Raw genomic sequence first — 15,403 nt, 5'->3', positions numbered from 1 at the left:
ATAAAATAAATTAAAATATTACACACAAACCAAACCACCAAAAAATAAATATATTTAATAAAACATAAAATATTTTTTATTAATATTTTCAACACCACACATTTTTTAAAAATAAATTATTATTCCCACACAAAATTAAATTATTTATACACCCAAATTTCCCCAAACCACAAAAAAATATATAATATAAATAAAATATAATAAATTACCCATCACATTTCTTTAAAAAAAATTAATTAATTTTCATTTTTTAAAATATAAAAATTTCCACACTTATAATAATTTTTAAATTATAACATTATAACAACAATTTTTTATTAATTTTATATTTTAACCCAAAATTTAAAATTACCCAAACAAAAATATAAACCAAAAAATTTTTAAAATATTTTGCATTGTGTCTTTGTATACTTAAGAGAAAGCATATGACAGGGTGCCTAGAGAGGAGTTGTGGTATTGTATGAGGAAGTCGGGAGTGTCAGAGAAGTATGTAAGAGTGGTACAGGATATGTACGAGGGTAGTGTGACTCTGGTGGGAGTGACGGATGCATTTAAGGTGGAGGTGGGATTACATCAAGGATCAGCTCTGAGCCCTTTCTTATTTGCAATGGTGATGAACAGTTTGACAACATGAGATCAGACAGGAGTCCCCGTGGACTATGATGTTTGCAGATGACATTGCGATCTGTAGTGAGAGTAGGGAACAGGTGGAGATATGCTCTAGAGAGAAGAGGAAGGAAGGTCAGCAGGACTAACACAGAATATATGTGTGTGAATGAGAGGGAGGATAGAGGAATGAGGATGCAGGGAGTAGAGGTGGCGAAGGTGGATGAGTTTAAATACTTGGGATCAACAGTTCAGAGTAATGCTGAGTGTGGAAGAGAGGTGAAGAAGAGAGTACAGGCAGGATGGATTGGGTGGAGAAGAGTGTCAGGCGTGATTTGTGACAGACGAGTACCAGTAAGTGTGAAAGGGAAGGTCTACAAGAGGGTAGTGAGACCTGCTATGTTATATGAGTTGGAGACAGTGGCATTGACAAAAAGGCAGGAGTCAGAGCTGGGATGTGGCAGAGTTAAAGATGTTAAGATTTGCACTGGGTGTGACGAGGGTGGACAGGATTAGGAATAAGTATATTAGAGGGTCAGCCCAGGTTGGAAGGTTTGGAGACAAAGCCAGAGAGGCAAGATTACGTTGGTTTGGACATGTGCTGAGGAGGGATGCAGAGTATATTGGGGAAAAGATGCTAAGGATGAAACTGCCAGGTAACAGGAAAAGAGGAAGGCCTAAGATAAGTTTTACGGACGTGGTGAGAGAGGACATGCAGGTGGTTGGTGTGAAACAACAAGATGCAGAGGACAGGAAGAAATGGAAACAGATGATCCGCTGTGGTGACCCCTAACGGGAGCAGCCAAAAGAAAAAGATACTGTCTAGTTTACTGTATTGTATAATGTCCATTTTTGGATTTGGAGCTTTTCTCCATGGGCTGCCACTGAAAATGGGTTCACTTTTGGCCCAGTGGACCTCGCAGTAAACAAATGCAAATAAATAAATAAATAAATAAATAAGGATAACCACAAAGCTTTCTACAACTATTTATGTAACCCCTGGGGTAATACGCAACAATGAGCAGAACATATTGTAAATAGCATTATTCACACTGAACGGGAGGTCATTGCCAAACTTTTGGCTGACAGGTCCAGCTCAAATTTCTCCACCCACTCCCCTCCCCAATAGTCCAAAGGAAATACTGCATACCACAACCTCCCCAGACCATTACCAGGAATAGGTTATCAGTGCACTTTCCAAGGCCAAAACCACCATATCGATGGGCCCCGATAACATCCCGGGATATTTAATAAATAGCATGAAACATGATCTCTCTGGTCCACTTGAATCACTTTTCAACTGGAGCCTACAGTCAGGTTTTGTGCCCAAGAAATGGAAGATGGCTAGTGTCATTCCCCTACACAAAGGAGTTCCAACCATTGATTCGGGTAGCTACAGGCCCATAAGTCTTACCTGTCTCGTATGTAAGGCCACAAAAAGAATCATCATGGACATGATAAATGAGAACATAGGTAACCTGCAAATGCTGGACCCATCACAGTTTGGCTTTGTTAAAAGAAAGTTAAGTCTATTAATTCTGGTGGCATTTTTTTCAGAGCGTCGCACTGCATGAAGGCAAATCTGTGCTCACAGCTTACCTCAACCTGGCCAAGGCTTTTGCTACAATACTCCACTCAGACATTATAGACAAGCTGACTATTTTAGGTATTAACCCTTTTATCACCTGTTGGACAGCCAAATGGCTCAATGATTGGACCCAGAAGGTCAAAATAGGTGAAGCCTCCTCCACCAAGAGACCAGTCACTAGCAGAGTCCCCCAGGGTTCTGTATTGGGCCTGCTCCTTTTTGGCATCCATTTCTCTGAAATGGAAACAAACACTAAAAGTTTATGGTTGTCCAAGTTTGTAGATGATTGCAAGCCGGGGGTTATCATCAACTCCCCCGCAGACACTAGCAGTCTTCAAAAAGGTCTCTCTCTCTCTCTCTCTCTCTCTCTAACAAATGGTGCCAAAGCCATGGTTTTAAATACAATGTTAAGGAAAAAGAAGTTACGTACTCACCATAACAGTCCATCTGAGTAGTTGTACTTCATTTGTCTTCAGCCGGTGGGAATATGGATCCATATCGGATCCGAGCCGGCAAATATTACTAGCATCAGCTGCGAGCTCCAGACTCCTCCCCTTACCCATAATACACCTCCACTGCCTTCCACCCCCAGATCAAGTTTGCTGAACTTATACTGAGAACCCGATCTGATAATATACTTGTGACCTATACTGCAGCCCGTAGGCTGATCATGCGCCAAGGTCCGGGGGAAGGAGGGAGGGACGGTTGAAGACAAATGAAGTACAACTACTCAGATGGAACATTACGGTGAGTACATAACTTCTTTATCTGAAGTAGTTTACTTCATTTGGTCTTCAACCTGTGGGACAGTGTCCCCAGCTACTAAAACTCCTGAGAGGCCCTCATGGAAGGATATTCTGGAGCACCATGGAACCAAAGGATGCTCTCCTTCTGGAAATCAAATCCAATTTGTAATAAGAAATAAATGTATGAGATGAGGACCAAGTAGCTGCAGAGAAAATGTCATCCAAAGACACTCTAGACCAGAAAGCCGCAGACATAGCCATGGACCTAGTGGAATGAGCTTTTACCTGACCTGGAGGAGAGATGCCTCTGTCCTTACAGACCTGCAGGACGCATGAAGAAATCCATCTGGCTATAATGACCTTGGAGATTGCTTCCTTCTATAAACCCTTTTGGAAACCTAATAATCGATCAGATTTATGGAAATTTTTTGTCCTGTGTAAATAGAATCGTAACTGTCTATGACCATCCAACATGTGTAGTTTGTATTCCATCTTGTTCGTAAAACTGGGAAAGAACTAAGGCAACTTTATAGCCCAATTGATATTGACTGGTGATGCCACCTTAGGAAGAAAGGATGAACTGGTTTGAAGTGAAACTCCTTTTGGAAACCTAATAATCGATCAGATTTATGGAAATTTTTTGTCCTGTGTAAATAGAATCGTAACTGTCTATGACCATCCAACATGTGTAGTTTGTATTCCATCTTGTTCGTAAAACTGGGAAAGAACTAAGGCAGCTTTATAGCCCAATTGATATTGACTGGTGATGCCACCTTAGGAAGAAAGGATGAACTGGTTTGAAGTGAAACTCCTGTTATGAAAAATCATGTACAGAAGTTTGATGGACAAGGCCTGTAATTCTGAAACCCTTCTAACAAAGGTAATAGCTACCAGAAAAGCTGTTTTCCAGGATAAACATTTTAGATCTGCAGTTGCGGCAGGCTCGAAAGGCGAAGCAACCAGAGCTTGGAGAACCATAGTAAGATCCCGTGGGGGAACAGGATCTTTGACGGGGAGCATAGCAAAAAGGTGCTTTTGATAAAAGCTTTACACAGTCTGGAAGATGCTAAGGATGCAGAATTCTCTCCCAGATGAAAATGGGAAATGACAGCCAACTGAACTTTGACAGTAGAAGAACTAGCTCCGTGCTGGAAAATAACAGCTAGAAAATCAAGAACAGCGGAAATAGAAGCTGTAAAAGGGTCTAAACTCCTCTGAGATTCCTAGAAAGAAAAAACATTTCCACTTGCTGCAATAAACCTTTCTGGTCGAAGACTTATGAGCAGCTACCAAAATAGATCTAACTGAGGAAGATAGTCCGGGAGTCCTAGCAATTACGGGAACTGGAACAGCCAAGCTGTGAGCTTCAGGCTGTCCAGACTCGGATGAGACACCCCTGAGGGATGTGAAATCAAATCCTAAATGGGATCTAGGATCCAAGGTGGAGCCAGAAGGTGAGACCAAAGAAAGGGAAACCATACCTGGCAAGGCCAGAATGGGGCAATGAGGATCACCTTGCTCCCCAGTCGACAAGCTTTCTGCAGAATCCTCGGAATGAGAGTTACTGGCGGGTAAGCATACAGAAGACCGGGAGGCCAAGCATGAACTAGAGCGTCTCTGGGGGACTCCCCTGGCAGGGGGTTTAGAGTGGCAAACATGCTGCACTTCGCATTGGAAGGAGATGTGAAGAGATAGCAGCAAGGTTGACCCCACTCACTGAAGATCTGTTCCGCTAATGACAGATTCAGAGACCACTCGTAAGTCATCAGAATGGTCTGACAACCTGTCCGCTAGGATCTTGGACCGTTCCGGAATGTGCGTTACAATGAGAAAGTGACCGGTGGAGATTGCCCATTCCCACACTCTCATGACCTCGCGACTAAGGGGGTAAGATCTGGTCCCTCCCTGTTTGCTGATATACCAGACTACTGACATGTTGCCTGACTGAATGACAATTGTCCCCAGAGGAAGAAAGGCATGAAGGGCCTGCAACACTAGAAGGACCGCCCTCATCTCTAGGACACTGATATGCAAGCTGGTCTCTATGGGGGACTACAGGCCTTGGACTGTCCTGCCTGAACAATTTCCCCCCACCCGAGTTGGGAGGCATCCGTGGTCACTGTGGTTTGGGCCAGGGCTGGAACAAAGGGTCGTCCCTCCAAAATGTCCAGAGAGCTCATCTACCATATGAGGGACGACCGACATACTCGACTTAGGTGGATAGGATAAGTCAATGGCATTTCCAACAGGGACCATTGAACCGCTAGAATCCACTGAAGAATCCACATCTGTAGTTGAGCACACGGAAGAAGAGTTATGGTCGCTGCCATCGAGCCTAGGGCCCTCAACACTGGTTCTGCCATAGGGAGGTGAGAATGGTAGATTAGGGAGACATGCATCCTGAGGTTTTGAACTCTCTCCGAGGTCAGGAATATTTTGCACTGAAGAGTATCTATCCTGGCAATGTAATCTATCACCTTTACAGGATCTAGGTGAGATTTGGATGCGTTGATTGTGATGCCCAAACTCAGGGCAAGTGTCAGAAAGTTATCCCTGGTTTGGGAAAGTAGACGCCTGGTGGGAGCAGTGAGGAGCCAATCGTCCAGGTACAGATAGACCTGAATCCCCTGAAGCTTCAGGTGAGCTGCTACAACCGCCATCACTTTGGTAAACACCCTGGGGGCTGTGGTGAGACCAAAGGGTAGGGCTCAAAACTGATAATGATGGACTCCTAGCCGGAAGCGGAGGAACCTCCTGGAGCTTCTGTGCATTTTTATGTGATAGTAAGCATCCCGGAGGTCTAACGAGCACATCTAGTTGCTCTCTTGCAGGTACGGCATGATGGACTGTAGCGTGACCATCCGGAACTTCTCTTTGTCAACAGACAGGTTCAGGGTAGAGAGGTCCAGAATGGGCCTTAAGTCCCACATTTTCTTTGGCACCAAAAAGAACCTGGAGTAGAAGCCTGATCCGGACTGATCTGGGGAGATGGTTTTGATGGCTCGTTTTACTAGAAGCGTGGAAATTTCCTGTGCTGCTGCCTCCCTTTGCGTGGGTGGAACATCTGGGAGGTGTCTGGGAGATATGGGGTAACCACGAAGGGGATAGAATACCCTCTGGATATGATCTGAAGCACCCAGTGGTCCATTGTTATGGACTTCCATGCCACTGGGTGCAAGGACAATCGTCCCCCGACTGCCTCCAGACTAGAGCAGTCAGGCAACCCCTCAGGGTTGCTGCCCGGGTCTGTCCGAGAACGGTTCTCGAGACCCGAAATTCCGTGGACCCCTCAGGGTTGCTGCCCGGGTCTGTCTGAGAACAGTTCTCGAGACCCGAAATTCCGTGGACCCCCTCTGCCTCTGGGTCGGCGCCCATTCTCTCCCCCTCTGCATCTAGGGGAAGAAGAGTCCTTAGTGTCCTGGGAATACTGAGACTTCTAGAACCACACATTCTTTCACCCTCTCTGGTTCCGGGAAAAGGACCTTTGAGGGTTAGAGAAGTGGATTCTGATGGCAGACAGTGTCTTCCCATCCTTCTCGCTCTGGACTAGAATCTCCTTGATGGTCTTACTGAAGAGTGTAAAGCCGTCATAAGGGCCATTGGCAAAAGACACCTTAAAGGGTTCAGAAAATTGACAAAACCTGAGACAGGTGTTACGCCTCATGGACAAGCCAGACCCAGTCGCCCTAGCTGCTCCTTCCATAGCATGGGAGAGGAGTTGCATGGATGTATTAGACACCGCTTTTAGAGTGGCCATTCTTGTGGAGAACGAAGCCTTGCCCTCCTGCAACATGGACTTGGGGGGGGGGGCTCCTCAAGCTCCTTTACTAGATGCGTTGGAGTCTAGTGACATGGGCCAAGTAATTCAGAGCCCTGATCAAAAAGGTAGCTGAAGCATACACCCGCTTCCCTAGGGGGTCCATCATCCATGACTCCCGGTCAGGAGGGTGGACCGAGGAACTCTTCTGAGCAAGTTCCTTCTTAGTGGCTGCTGCTACCACCATGGCATCCACAGGGGAGCCCTTATTCCAGGATGGCCTGTCAATGGGGGGGGGGCTTAAAATTTTATTGGGTTGCTTGGGGATAGGCTCCATGGTGTCTGGTTCCTTCCACGCCCACGAGGTGACCAAATCCACTAAAGGATCTGTGGGAGGGTACACCCAGGAAGTAGACGGGCCCATGCCGAAAGCCTCCAGGAACACAGACTCATCAGAAGAGGGTTTGGGGGCAGACCAACCTCTCTGCTGGTGCAGGATCTCCATGATGCCTCCAAAGGAGACATTCTCAGGAGGAGATCTTGGGGAACCCTCGCCATCATCTAAATCTGTGTCCTCGGTGAGCGACTCGGGGGAGTCCAAGTGGCTCCTCTTGCACATATGTTTGCGAGGCACATCTCCAGTGGGGCTCTCCGGGGAGTGCTCGCAAGCCATCTGTTCCTCGGGAGGAGGGACTGTCTGGGGCGCTTCGAGCACGGGCTGTCCCTCTGGTAAGACAATGGAGACCATAGACAGAGCCGAGGGGGTCTGGGAGGAGTCCAAGAAGGCTGTCAGGGGTCTCGATCCAATGGAGAGGAACCTTTCTACCACCTCGAATGCCAAAGAAGAGCGGACCTCCTGGGAAGCTAATAAGGAGGCCAGTCTCCTCGGGTCAGACGAGAGAATCGGAGCCGGTCCCGAAGTGGACGGAGCTCTAAGGGACAGGGGTAGCTTATAAATGTCTGGTCAATGTCCTAATTGGATACAGAACATTATTATTCTTTTGGGAAAACTTGGCTAGGCTTAGAAATGCCCCCAGATCATTAGCCTAGTAACAATCTATGACAGTCTAAAACATTACATGGAAGAACTAGTTTACGTAAAAAATATACAAACATATATATTATAAATTAAAAAAAACACAAAGCATAAATAAAAAAAAATACAAAGCAAGGTATCGGGCCTCAAAACACCCCTGGGCATGTTTTTCCATAACACACATTCAGGAGGGCATTGCCCTTAATGGGATGTTAAAAAAATAAATAACTACAAAACAATTTATTACTATATACTTTTATATAGCTTCTCTGACTACTGTTTCAAAGCTGAAATAGTACATCCAGCTGTTGATGAAGTAACACAAAGCCGCAGAATGTACTTTTACATACAAAATATAAGATGTAAGGCGATCCTATCTCGCCTACATTCTAAACTGATGGGCTCGGAGCAGAGAATCGGCTCCGACTCGGCCGGTACACTAGCACAAAGTCTCTGATTGGCTGGGCCAACCCCTATATCCCAGGATGCACTACACCCAAGCCCCCAGATCTCGTTTGCCGCTTCTAGTACTAAGACATGGTTTCGAGTTGGCTGTGGCCAAGTACCCTATTTTGTTAGTCAAATTTGGGGTTTTTTGTGAGCTTTTTCTTAACATTTAACCAAAACAGCTATTTTAATAGCTATCTTGTTGTCTGAGTGTGTATTGGTTGTTTTAGCTTAAAGTTAAAATTTCTGTGGTAAATTCCTGGTGTTTGGTGGGCCTTAGCCCTACCTTTAGAGCATTTAAGTTAGAGCTCTATTCCCTTCCTTTCCTTCCTTCAGTGTGTGTTTTTTGGTCAGAATGTCTGGAAAAGAGCACAGGCCTTCTGGTTTTAAAAAATGTACCAAGTGTGGGTACAAGATGTCTATCACAGATGGCCATGACATCTGTGTTCACTGTTTAGGGGCCAAGCACTTGCAAGAGTCTTGCAGTGTTTGCCATGCCTTTTCCTCCAGGGTCCTCCAAGAGAGAAAAAATAAACTGATTTTAAAAGGCTTAATCAGGCCTTCTTTTGAAGAGGCTCTTCAGTCTTCAGAGCCTCGTGGTAAGAAGAAAAGGTTGTCGGTTCCGACCAGTCCATCGGATCTGCCAGCTAAAAGAGGAAAATCTATGTCTTCATCTCCGGCTCCATTGCGAGATATGAGACCAAGTTCTGCTTCCCCTTCCTTGGTTCCACTGACTTCGGAGCTGATGGAAAGAGGTTCGAAATTGGGATCTCCTCCCTCGGGCTCCTAGGGCTTCGGAGCCGAGAGAGAGAGGGTCGGCTCCAGGATCGGTTTCGGTGGCTCCTACTTCATCAGCTCCGAGGGAGGCTTTCTTGTTCCTTGAGTCTGCCTCGGCTCCAATATTGTTGGAGCCGATTCGGAGCCGAACTCCTATGGTGATATTGGAGCCCATAGAGACAGTTTGTCGAGCCCCTTCTATTTCCTCCAAGTCCTCCAGGCTCTCTGATTCGGACCTGGACAGGGTTGTCCAGAGGCTCCTACAGTCACCGGTCTTTTCCAAATTGCTGTCGGCCCCAGCCCAGTCGGCTCCGGAGCCAGCCTTGCCTGTACCGTCTCTTCCTCCTTCGACAACCTTAGGGCCATTGGAGACGGGGTTTACAGAATCTGGGGAAGTTGTTGGGTCGGTTCCAAGACCAGCTGCTAGTCCATCGGCACCTACCTCTGCTCCAACCTTCTTGATACTTTCGACAGGTCCTGGTACTCGTGGCTCTTCGGTCAGGCCTGAGGGGGAGTCACTGGGGCTTCTGACCTCAGCTCCTAGTCTCCCTCTTGGTGCTTCAGCGAGGGGGGTCCAACTCTGGTCAGGGCCTGGGGGGGGTCTTTCTACAAACTCTGGTGGACCTGCCTTCGAGCCTATGAGGAGTGCGCTGGCCAAGTCCCTTGTCACTTCTCCGTAATCTGTAGCTCCTTCCCTGGGCATGGCGACTGGAGCCTCTGGTGCACCCCTGTCCTCGGACAACGGGGCTCCCAGGCCTGAGGATACCTCCTTGTGTGGTCCCTTAGTTTCAGATGGGCCTTCAGAGTCCTTGCCTGATGAGATCCCTAGGAAAAAAATGTGCAAGAGGAAGCACGTGGACTCCCCAGACAAGTCCGTCACCTCAGACACCGATCTGGATGATGCGGAAGGGTCCTCTAAGTCATCCTCCGACGATGTCTCGTTCTCTGACATACTAGAGATCTTGAGACAGAGAGGAGACTGGCCTTCCAAAGCCCCTTCCGTGGAAGAGTCAGTGTTCCTTAAGGCCTTCGGAGCCCATCCCTCCGCCTCCTGGGTATCTCCACCCTTCGACGAATTACTGGACATTATTTGTCGAAGGATGTGGGAGCACCCTGACTCTGTGGAGCCTGTTCCCACTCGTCCCAGTAAATTCTTGTCTGCACCCCCCAATAAGCAGTTTCTCACTAAGGGAGTTCCGGTAGATGCTATGGTGGTGGCATCTGCCACTCAACAGGACGTGGCAGAGGCTTCGATGTCTATCCATCCACGTAACAAGGAATCTAGGAGCATGGATAGGTATGGGAAGCTTACCCTATCTTCAGCGACCTTTAGCTTGTGGTCACTGAATTATTTGTGCCATTTCACAAGACTACAAAGGGATCTCGTGAAGGAGTTGGGAGATACCCTTTCGGGTAATGTGCCTGAAGCGTTGGCTCAGTCTGTCAACGCCCAGCTATCTACCCTGTCATCCATCATTAACTCGTCCATGAGGCTCATTTCATATGCGGCCGAGGGGGCGGGTAGAGCAGCGAGTTCAGGCGTAGCCCTGAGGAGGCAGGCTTGGATGCGCTTGTGTCACTTTGCGGAGGCGTTCAAGTCTTCATTCACAGACGCTCCCTTTGATGGGTCCTCACTCTTTGGACCCAAGTTGAAGGACACCCTCACTAGATGCGAGCAGGAGGGCAAGACCTAGTCTGCCGTTGGGGCCCATTTTTCGCTTCCCAAGGCTCAGAGGGGAGGGAAGATGTGGTTCAAGAAATCGCAAAGGTCTTTCCCTGCTCATCAATGTGAACCCCCCTCCAGAGGTAGAGGAGGGGGGAATTACTCTGGAAGGCATCGCCCAAGAGGCGGTGGAGGCTCCCGCAACACAGGAGACCGCGAATCCTTTCGCGGTTCATCTTTCCAACGTCCCTGAGGGACGGCCCGACTGTGCGTCTCCGGAGCCAGTCGGGGGTCGTTTTTCAGGGCGCCTGAAAGCCTGGGAGTCCATCACTCAGGATCAGTGGGTGCTCCGGATCATCGCCGGAGGTTACACCATACCCTTTATTCATCCCATTCATCCCCCTTCCACTCCAAGGAAAATCCCGGACGTGCCACCCAATCACAGGGTTCAAGCAGCTACAGAAGTGTTAAAGCTGCTAGAAAAAGGAGTCATCCAACCAGTCCCTGAAGGCCAGACCGGATTAGGAACTTACTCAAGATTATTTTTGGTGCCAAAAAGAACAGGGGACTACTTGAGACCTATTCTGGATCTCAGCCGTCTCAACCGCTTCGTGAAGAAGTCCAAGTTCCGGATGATCACGCTACAATCCATTTTCCCATTGCTGGAAAAAGGAGTTTGGATGTGCTCCATCGATCTCAAGGACGCCTATTATCACATCAAGATTGACAAAGCGTCCAGGACTCGCTTATGCTTCCACCTGGGATCCAGTCATTACCAGTTTCGAGCCCTGCCCTTTGGTCTCACCACAGCCCCCAGGGTGTTTACCAAGTGACTGGCAGTGGTAACGGCTCACCTGAGGCGTCTTGGATTCCAGGTGTTTCTGTATCTAGACAACTGGCTCCTCACCACCCCCACCAAGTATCTGCTCACTCAAGCTGTGACTACCACCATTGAATTAGGTCAATTGCTAGGCATAACATTCAACTGGGAAAAGTCTGTATTGCTGCCATCACAGCGTGTTGCCTTTATTGGCGCAGAGCTAGACTCCATAGAAATGCGAGCCTACCTCCCAACAGAAAGGATAAGAATCTTACAGAACCAGGTCACGGACCTATTGCCCTGTCGGAAGGCTCCAGCCAGGTTAGTCCTTCAACTCTTAGGATCTATGGCGGCCACTATTTTGTTAGTTCTGATGGCAAGGCTGCACATGCGAATTCTGCAGTGGCTCCTTTCGAGCCAATGGTCCTTTCAGGAACTCCCGTTGTCCCACCAGATTCTAATCGCGGACACTTGGCGGGATCTCCACTGGTGGCTTCTCTCCTCCAACCTGAACCTAGGCAGATCTTTTCACCCCCCCTTACCCCGTTGCCACTGTCACCACGGATGCTTCCCAGACAGGGTGGGGGGGCATTATCTGGGCAGGACTGTCCAAGGCACTTGGCAAGACCACGAGACTCGCTTACATATCAATGTCCTGGAAATGAGAGCGGTGCTTCTAGCATTTCAGGCATTTCACAGCTCTCTCCCACTGGGGACAATCGCGATCCTTTCAGACAATATGTCAGTGGTTTGGTACCTCAACAAACAGGGAGGAACCAGGTCTTACCCCCATTGCAGAGAAGCCATGAGTGTGTGGGAATGGGCGACTGCTTCCCAGAGGTTCCTAGTGGCAACGCACATTCCTGGGAAATCCAATGTTATAGCAGACAGGCTGAGTAGGGACATTCTGATGCCTCACGAATGGTCCCTGAACAACCAAGTGGCGGATCGGATCTTCGCCCGGTGGGAGTTGCCTTGCTGCGATCTATTCGCCAGTCCGCTGAATGCGAAGTGCGACAACTACTTCTCCCTGATTCCTGCCCAAGGGGAAGAACCCAGGGATGCGCTAGTTCACAAGTGGCCCTCCGGTCTACTTTATGCCTTCCCTCCACTTCCTCTACTGCCCAGACTGATTCAGAAGGCTATCCGTCTGGGAAGCTTCATGATCTTGATAGCCCCATTCTGGCCCAGTCAAGTATGGTTTACTTTCCTGAGGAAGTATGCGGTGGACAGTCCCTGGATCCTAGACCCGGTCCCGGACCTCCTGACTCACCAGTCGGGGCAGGGCCATCCGTCTCTACAGACTCTCAAGCTAGCGGCCTGGTTGCTCCACTTCCAACCTTAGTCAGGCAGCATGTGTTTTCGCCTGAGGTGGTTCAGATACTGTCCTCTTCACATAAGCCCTCTACCAAGAGTATTTATTTTAGCAAATGGAAAAGATTTGCCTTCTGGGCTCAGTGGCATAACCTTGATCCCCTGACAGCCCCTGTTTCAGCAGTATTGGACTTTTTGGCTTCTCTTTTTAGACAAGGCTCTGCGGTTTCTACGCTGAAAGTGCAGTTAGCAGCGATTTCCAATTACCATGTTGCCTTTGACCCTTCTCTCATGAGTCACAAATTGTGTAAGGCCTTTCTTAAAGGAGCTTGGTTGCTTCGTCCCCCTATATCACAGCCAGTTTTACCATGGGATTTGAATGTGGTCCTTGCTGCTTTGACGTCCCCTCCATTCGAACCAGCAACAACTTGTGAGAAAAAATTTTTGTCATGGAAAACTGCATTTTTGGTAGCTATTACTTCGGCCAGAAGGGTTTCAGAACTTCAAGCCCTTTCTGCCACGCCTCCTTACCTCATTTTCCATAAGGACAGAGTATCCCTGAGATTAAACCCATCCTTTCTCCCCAAGGTTTCTTCTGCTCTTTCTCTTCAGCAATCATTTGAGCTTCCAGTCTTCTTTCCTGACTATTCCACCAATGCAGAACACAGATGTCACCAGTTGGATGTGCATAGGCAACTACGTCTTTATCTGGATAGAACGCAGCAGGACAGGAAATCAGATCAATTATTTGTTGCCTTTGCAGATAATAAAATTGGCAAACCAGTCACTAAGGCCACTATTGCCAGGTGTATTAGGGATTGTGTATCCTTTATTTATTCGACAGGAAGGTCCCTTCCATTTCCAGTTAAAGCACATTCTACTAGAGCTATGACAACTTCAACAGCTTTCCACTCCAGACTGTCTGTAGATGAAATTTGTGCTGCTGCCACTTGGTTTTCTCGACACACTTTCATTGCTCATTACAAATTAGACTTGGAGTCCAGGAGTCGGGCGTCATTTGGCTCCACAGTGCTCGGGAGTGTGAGCCTCCCAGGATCTAGGTGGTAGGGACGCGGTCCCATCAGTTTAGAATGTAGGCGAGATAGGATCGCCTTACATCTTTTAGTTATGTACTTACCATAACGATAGATGTATGCGATCCATCTCGCCTACATTCGTATATACCCACCCTCCGGCCCCCTACCTGCAGGATTTGGAGGAAACGCTTTGTGGGGTTTCCACTGAAGGTCTTATTCTCTTCTCTGGATCACATATCTCTGTGAGTTGGGTGGATGTGAAGGGGACTTTGTGTGGGCAAACAAGATCTGGGGGCTTGGGTGTAGTGCATCCTGGGATATAGGGGTTGGCCCAGCCAATCAGAGACTTTGTGCTAGTGTACCGGCCGAGTCGGAGACGAGCCCATCAGTTTAGAATGTAGGCGAGATGGATCGCATACATCTATCGTTACAGACGCAGAAGCAGACGAGGTCGACATGTATGCACAGAACTGCTACTCGGTGCTTTTAACAAACCAACCCAACTTTATAGCTCTCAACCAAACAGGGGCACTTTTAAAATAATAGCACTAATAACGTGAAATATTGACAGAATAAATTAATATACATTTTCTGAAGTAAAATAAGTCTGTAACTCTAATTATCGCGTATAATCCACTACCAATTCTCCAAACATAGACTGAAGAGATTAAGAGGGATAAACTTGTCACACAGCTAACATTTGTCTCAAAATCGGAAACAGTTGAGAGGCATGTAAAAAACTCTCTTCTTTAATAATTTTACAATCCATTTGCAAAAGTGCAATGAAGCGCATAACTTTTCGTAGAAGCAGTGGAGTTTTAATAAAGAAAGGTTATGCCTACTGAAAAAAAATTCTCAGCCGCTTTACGACAACCAACCAATCGCCATCGTTTACGCTTGCTGAGCAAGGCTTAACATTATGAAGTTAAAATAACACATAAAAAATATTGCGTAGAGGGTATTGCATGCGTGCGAGAGCGTGTATCACTTACGTTCGCCACACGGATTCTTGATCAAGTTCCTATCGAAGGGTTTCGTTAAATAAACACGTTTCCATTCAAAACGCACGGGAAAATGACCAATGTTGTTGACAATCCCAGCTCTCTGACACTTCAACTTCCACAACGCCTGGCTATCCACAATTTCCTTCCACCTGTGACATACCAGCCGGCAGTGCCGTAAGAGACTATCCTCGGGAACATAGCTCAACACCAGGAAATGTAGGTCATCCGGAAGATCCGACAGTATCATTGCACTTAATTACAATGTTTTAATGCTACCATTCCTAAAAAACGCCCCTGGAAGAAGAAGGTAAACGAGCAGTCCCGTTGCTGTTAACAACTATAAAACGGTACAGTTCGTTTAACGGTTCTTAGCAGTAGGGTAGAATGCAGGAAGTGGGAGGGGTGTGACACTGTCAACGATTCAGATAAATAAAGCCCTCACAAATGTAGTCAGTAAGTACATAGTTGTCAAACGTACATTACTTCGAGGAGTGCTTTGTTTTTGAGCCTTAAAAACTCAGTGTTTCATTCTGAAAGGGTCTGCCACAATTTCAGTGTTAAGAATTGACGTTCATGTAAATAACAAAGAATTATATTGTTCAGCAAAG

The 15,403-nt window shown here is 47.2% G+C and overlaps 1 protein-coding gene across 1 annotated transcript in view; it reads right to left on the bottom strand.

Moving 5' to 3' along the window:
- LOC122794063 (F-box only protein 2-like) overlaps positions 1 to 15,190 on the bottom strand; it is a 1,235,408-nt gene extending 1,220,218 nt beyond the window's left edge. Inside the window, exon 1 of the mRNA XM_044062201.1 lies at positions 14,784 to 15,190. Within this exon, the coding sequence (XP_043918136.1) occupies positions 14,784 to 15,042 (259 nt within the window). The 5' untranslated portion in view covers positions 15,043 to 15,190. The remainder of the gene's footprint in view (positions 1 to 14,783) is intronic.
- Between the last annotated feature and the right edge of the window lie 213 nt (positions 15,191 to 15,403).

Source organism: Protopterus annectens, chromosome 1.part0, assembly GCF_019279795.1.
Source record: "Protopterus annectens isolate FY-2018-M chromosome 1.part0, PAN1.0, whole genome shotgun sequence".
NCBI classification, from domain to species: Eukaryota; Metazoa; Chordata; order Ceratodontiformes; family Protopteridae; genus Protopterus; species Protopterus annectens.
The sequence above is the reverse complement of the archived record's forward strand: the minus strand, read 5'-3'. Positions and strand labels throughout refer to the sequence as shown.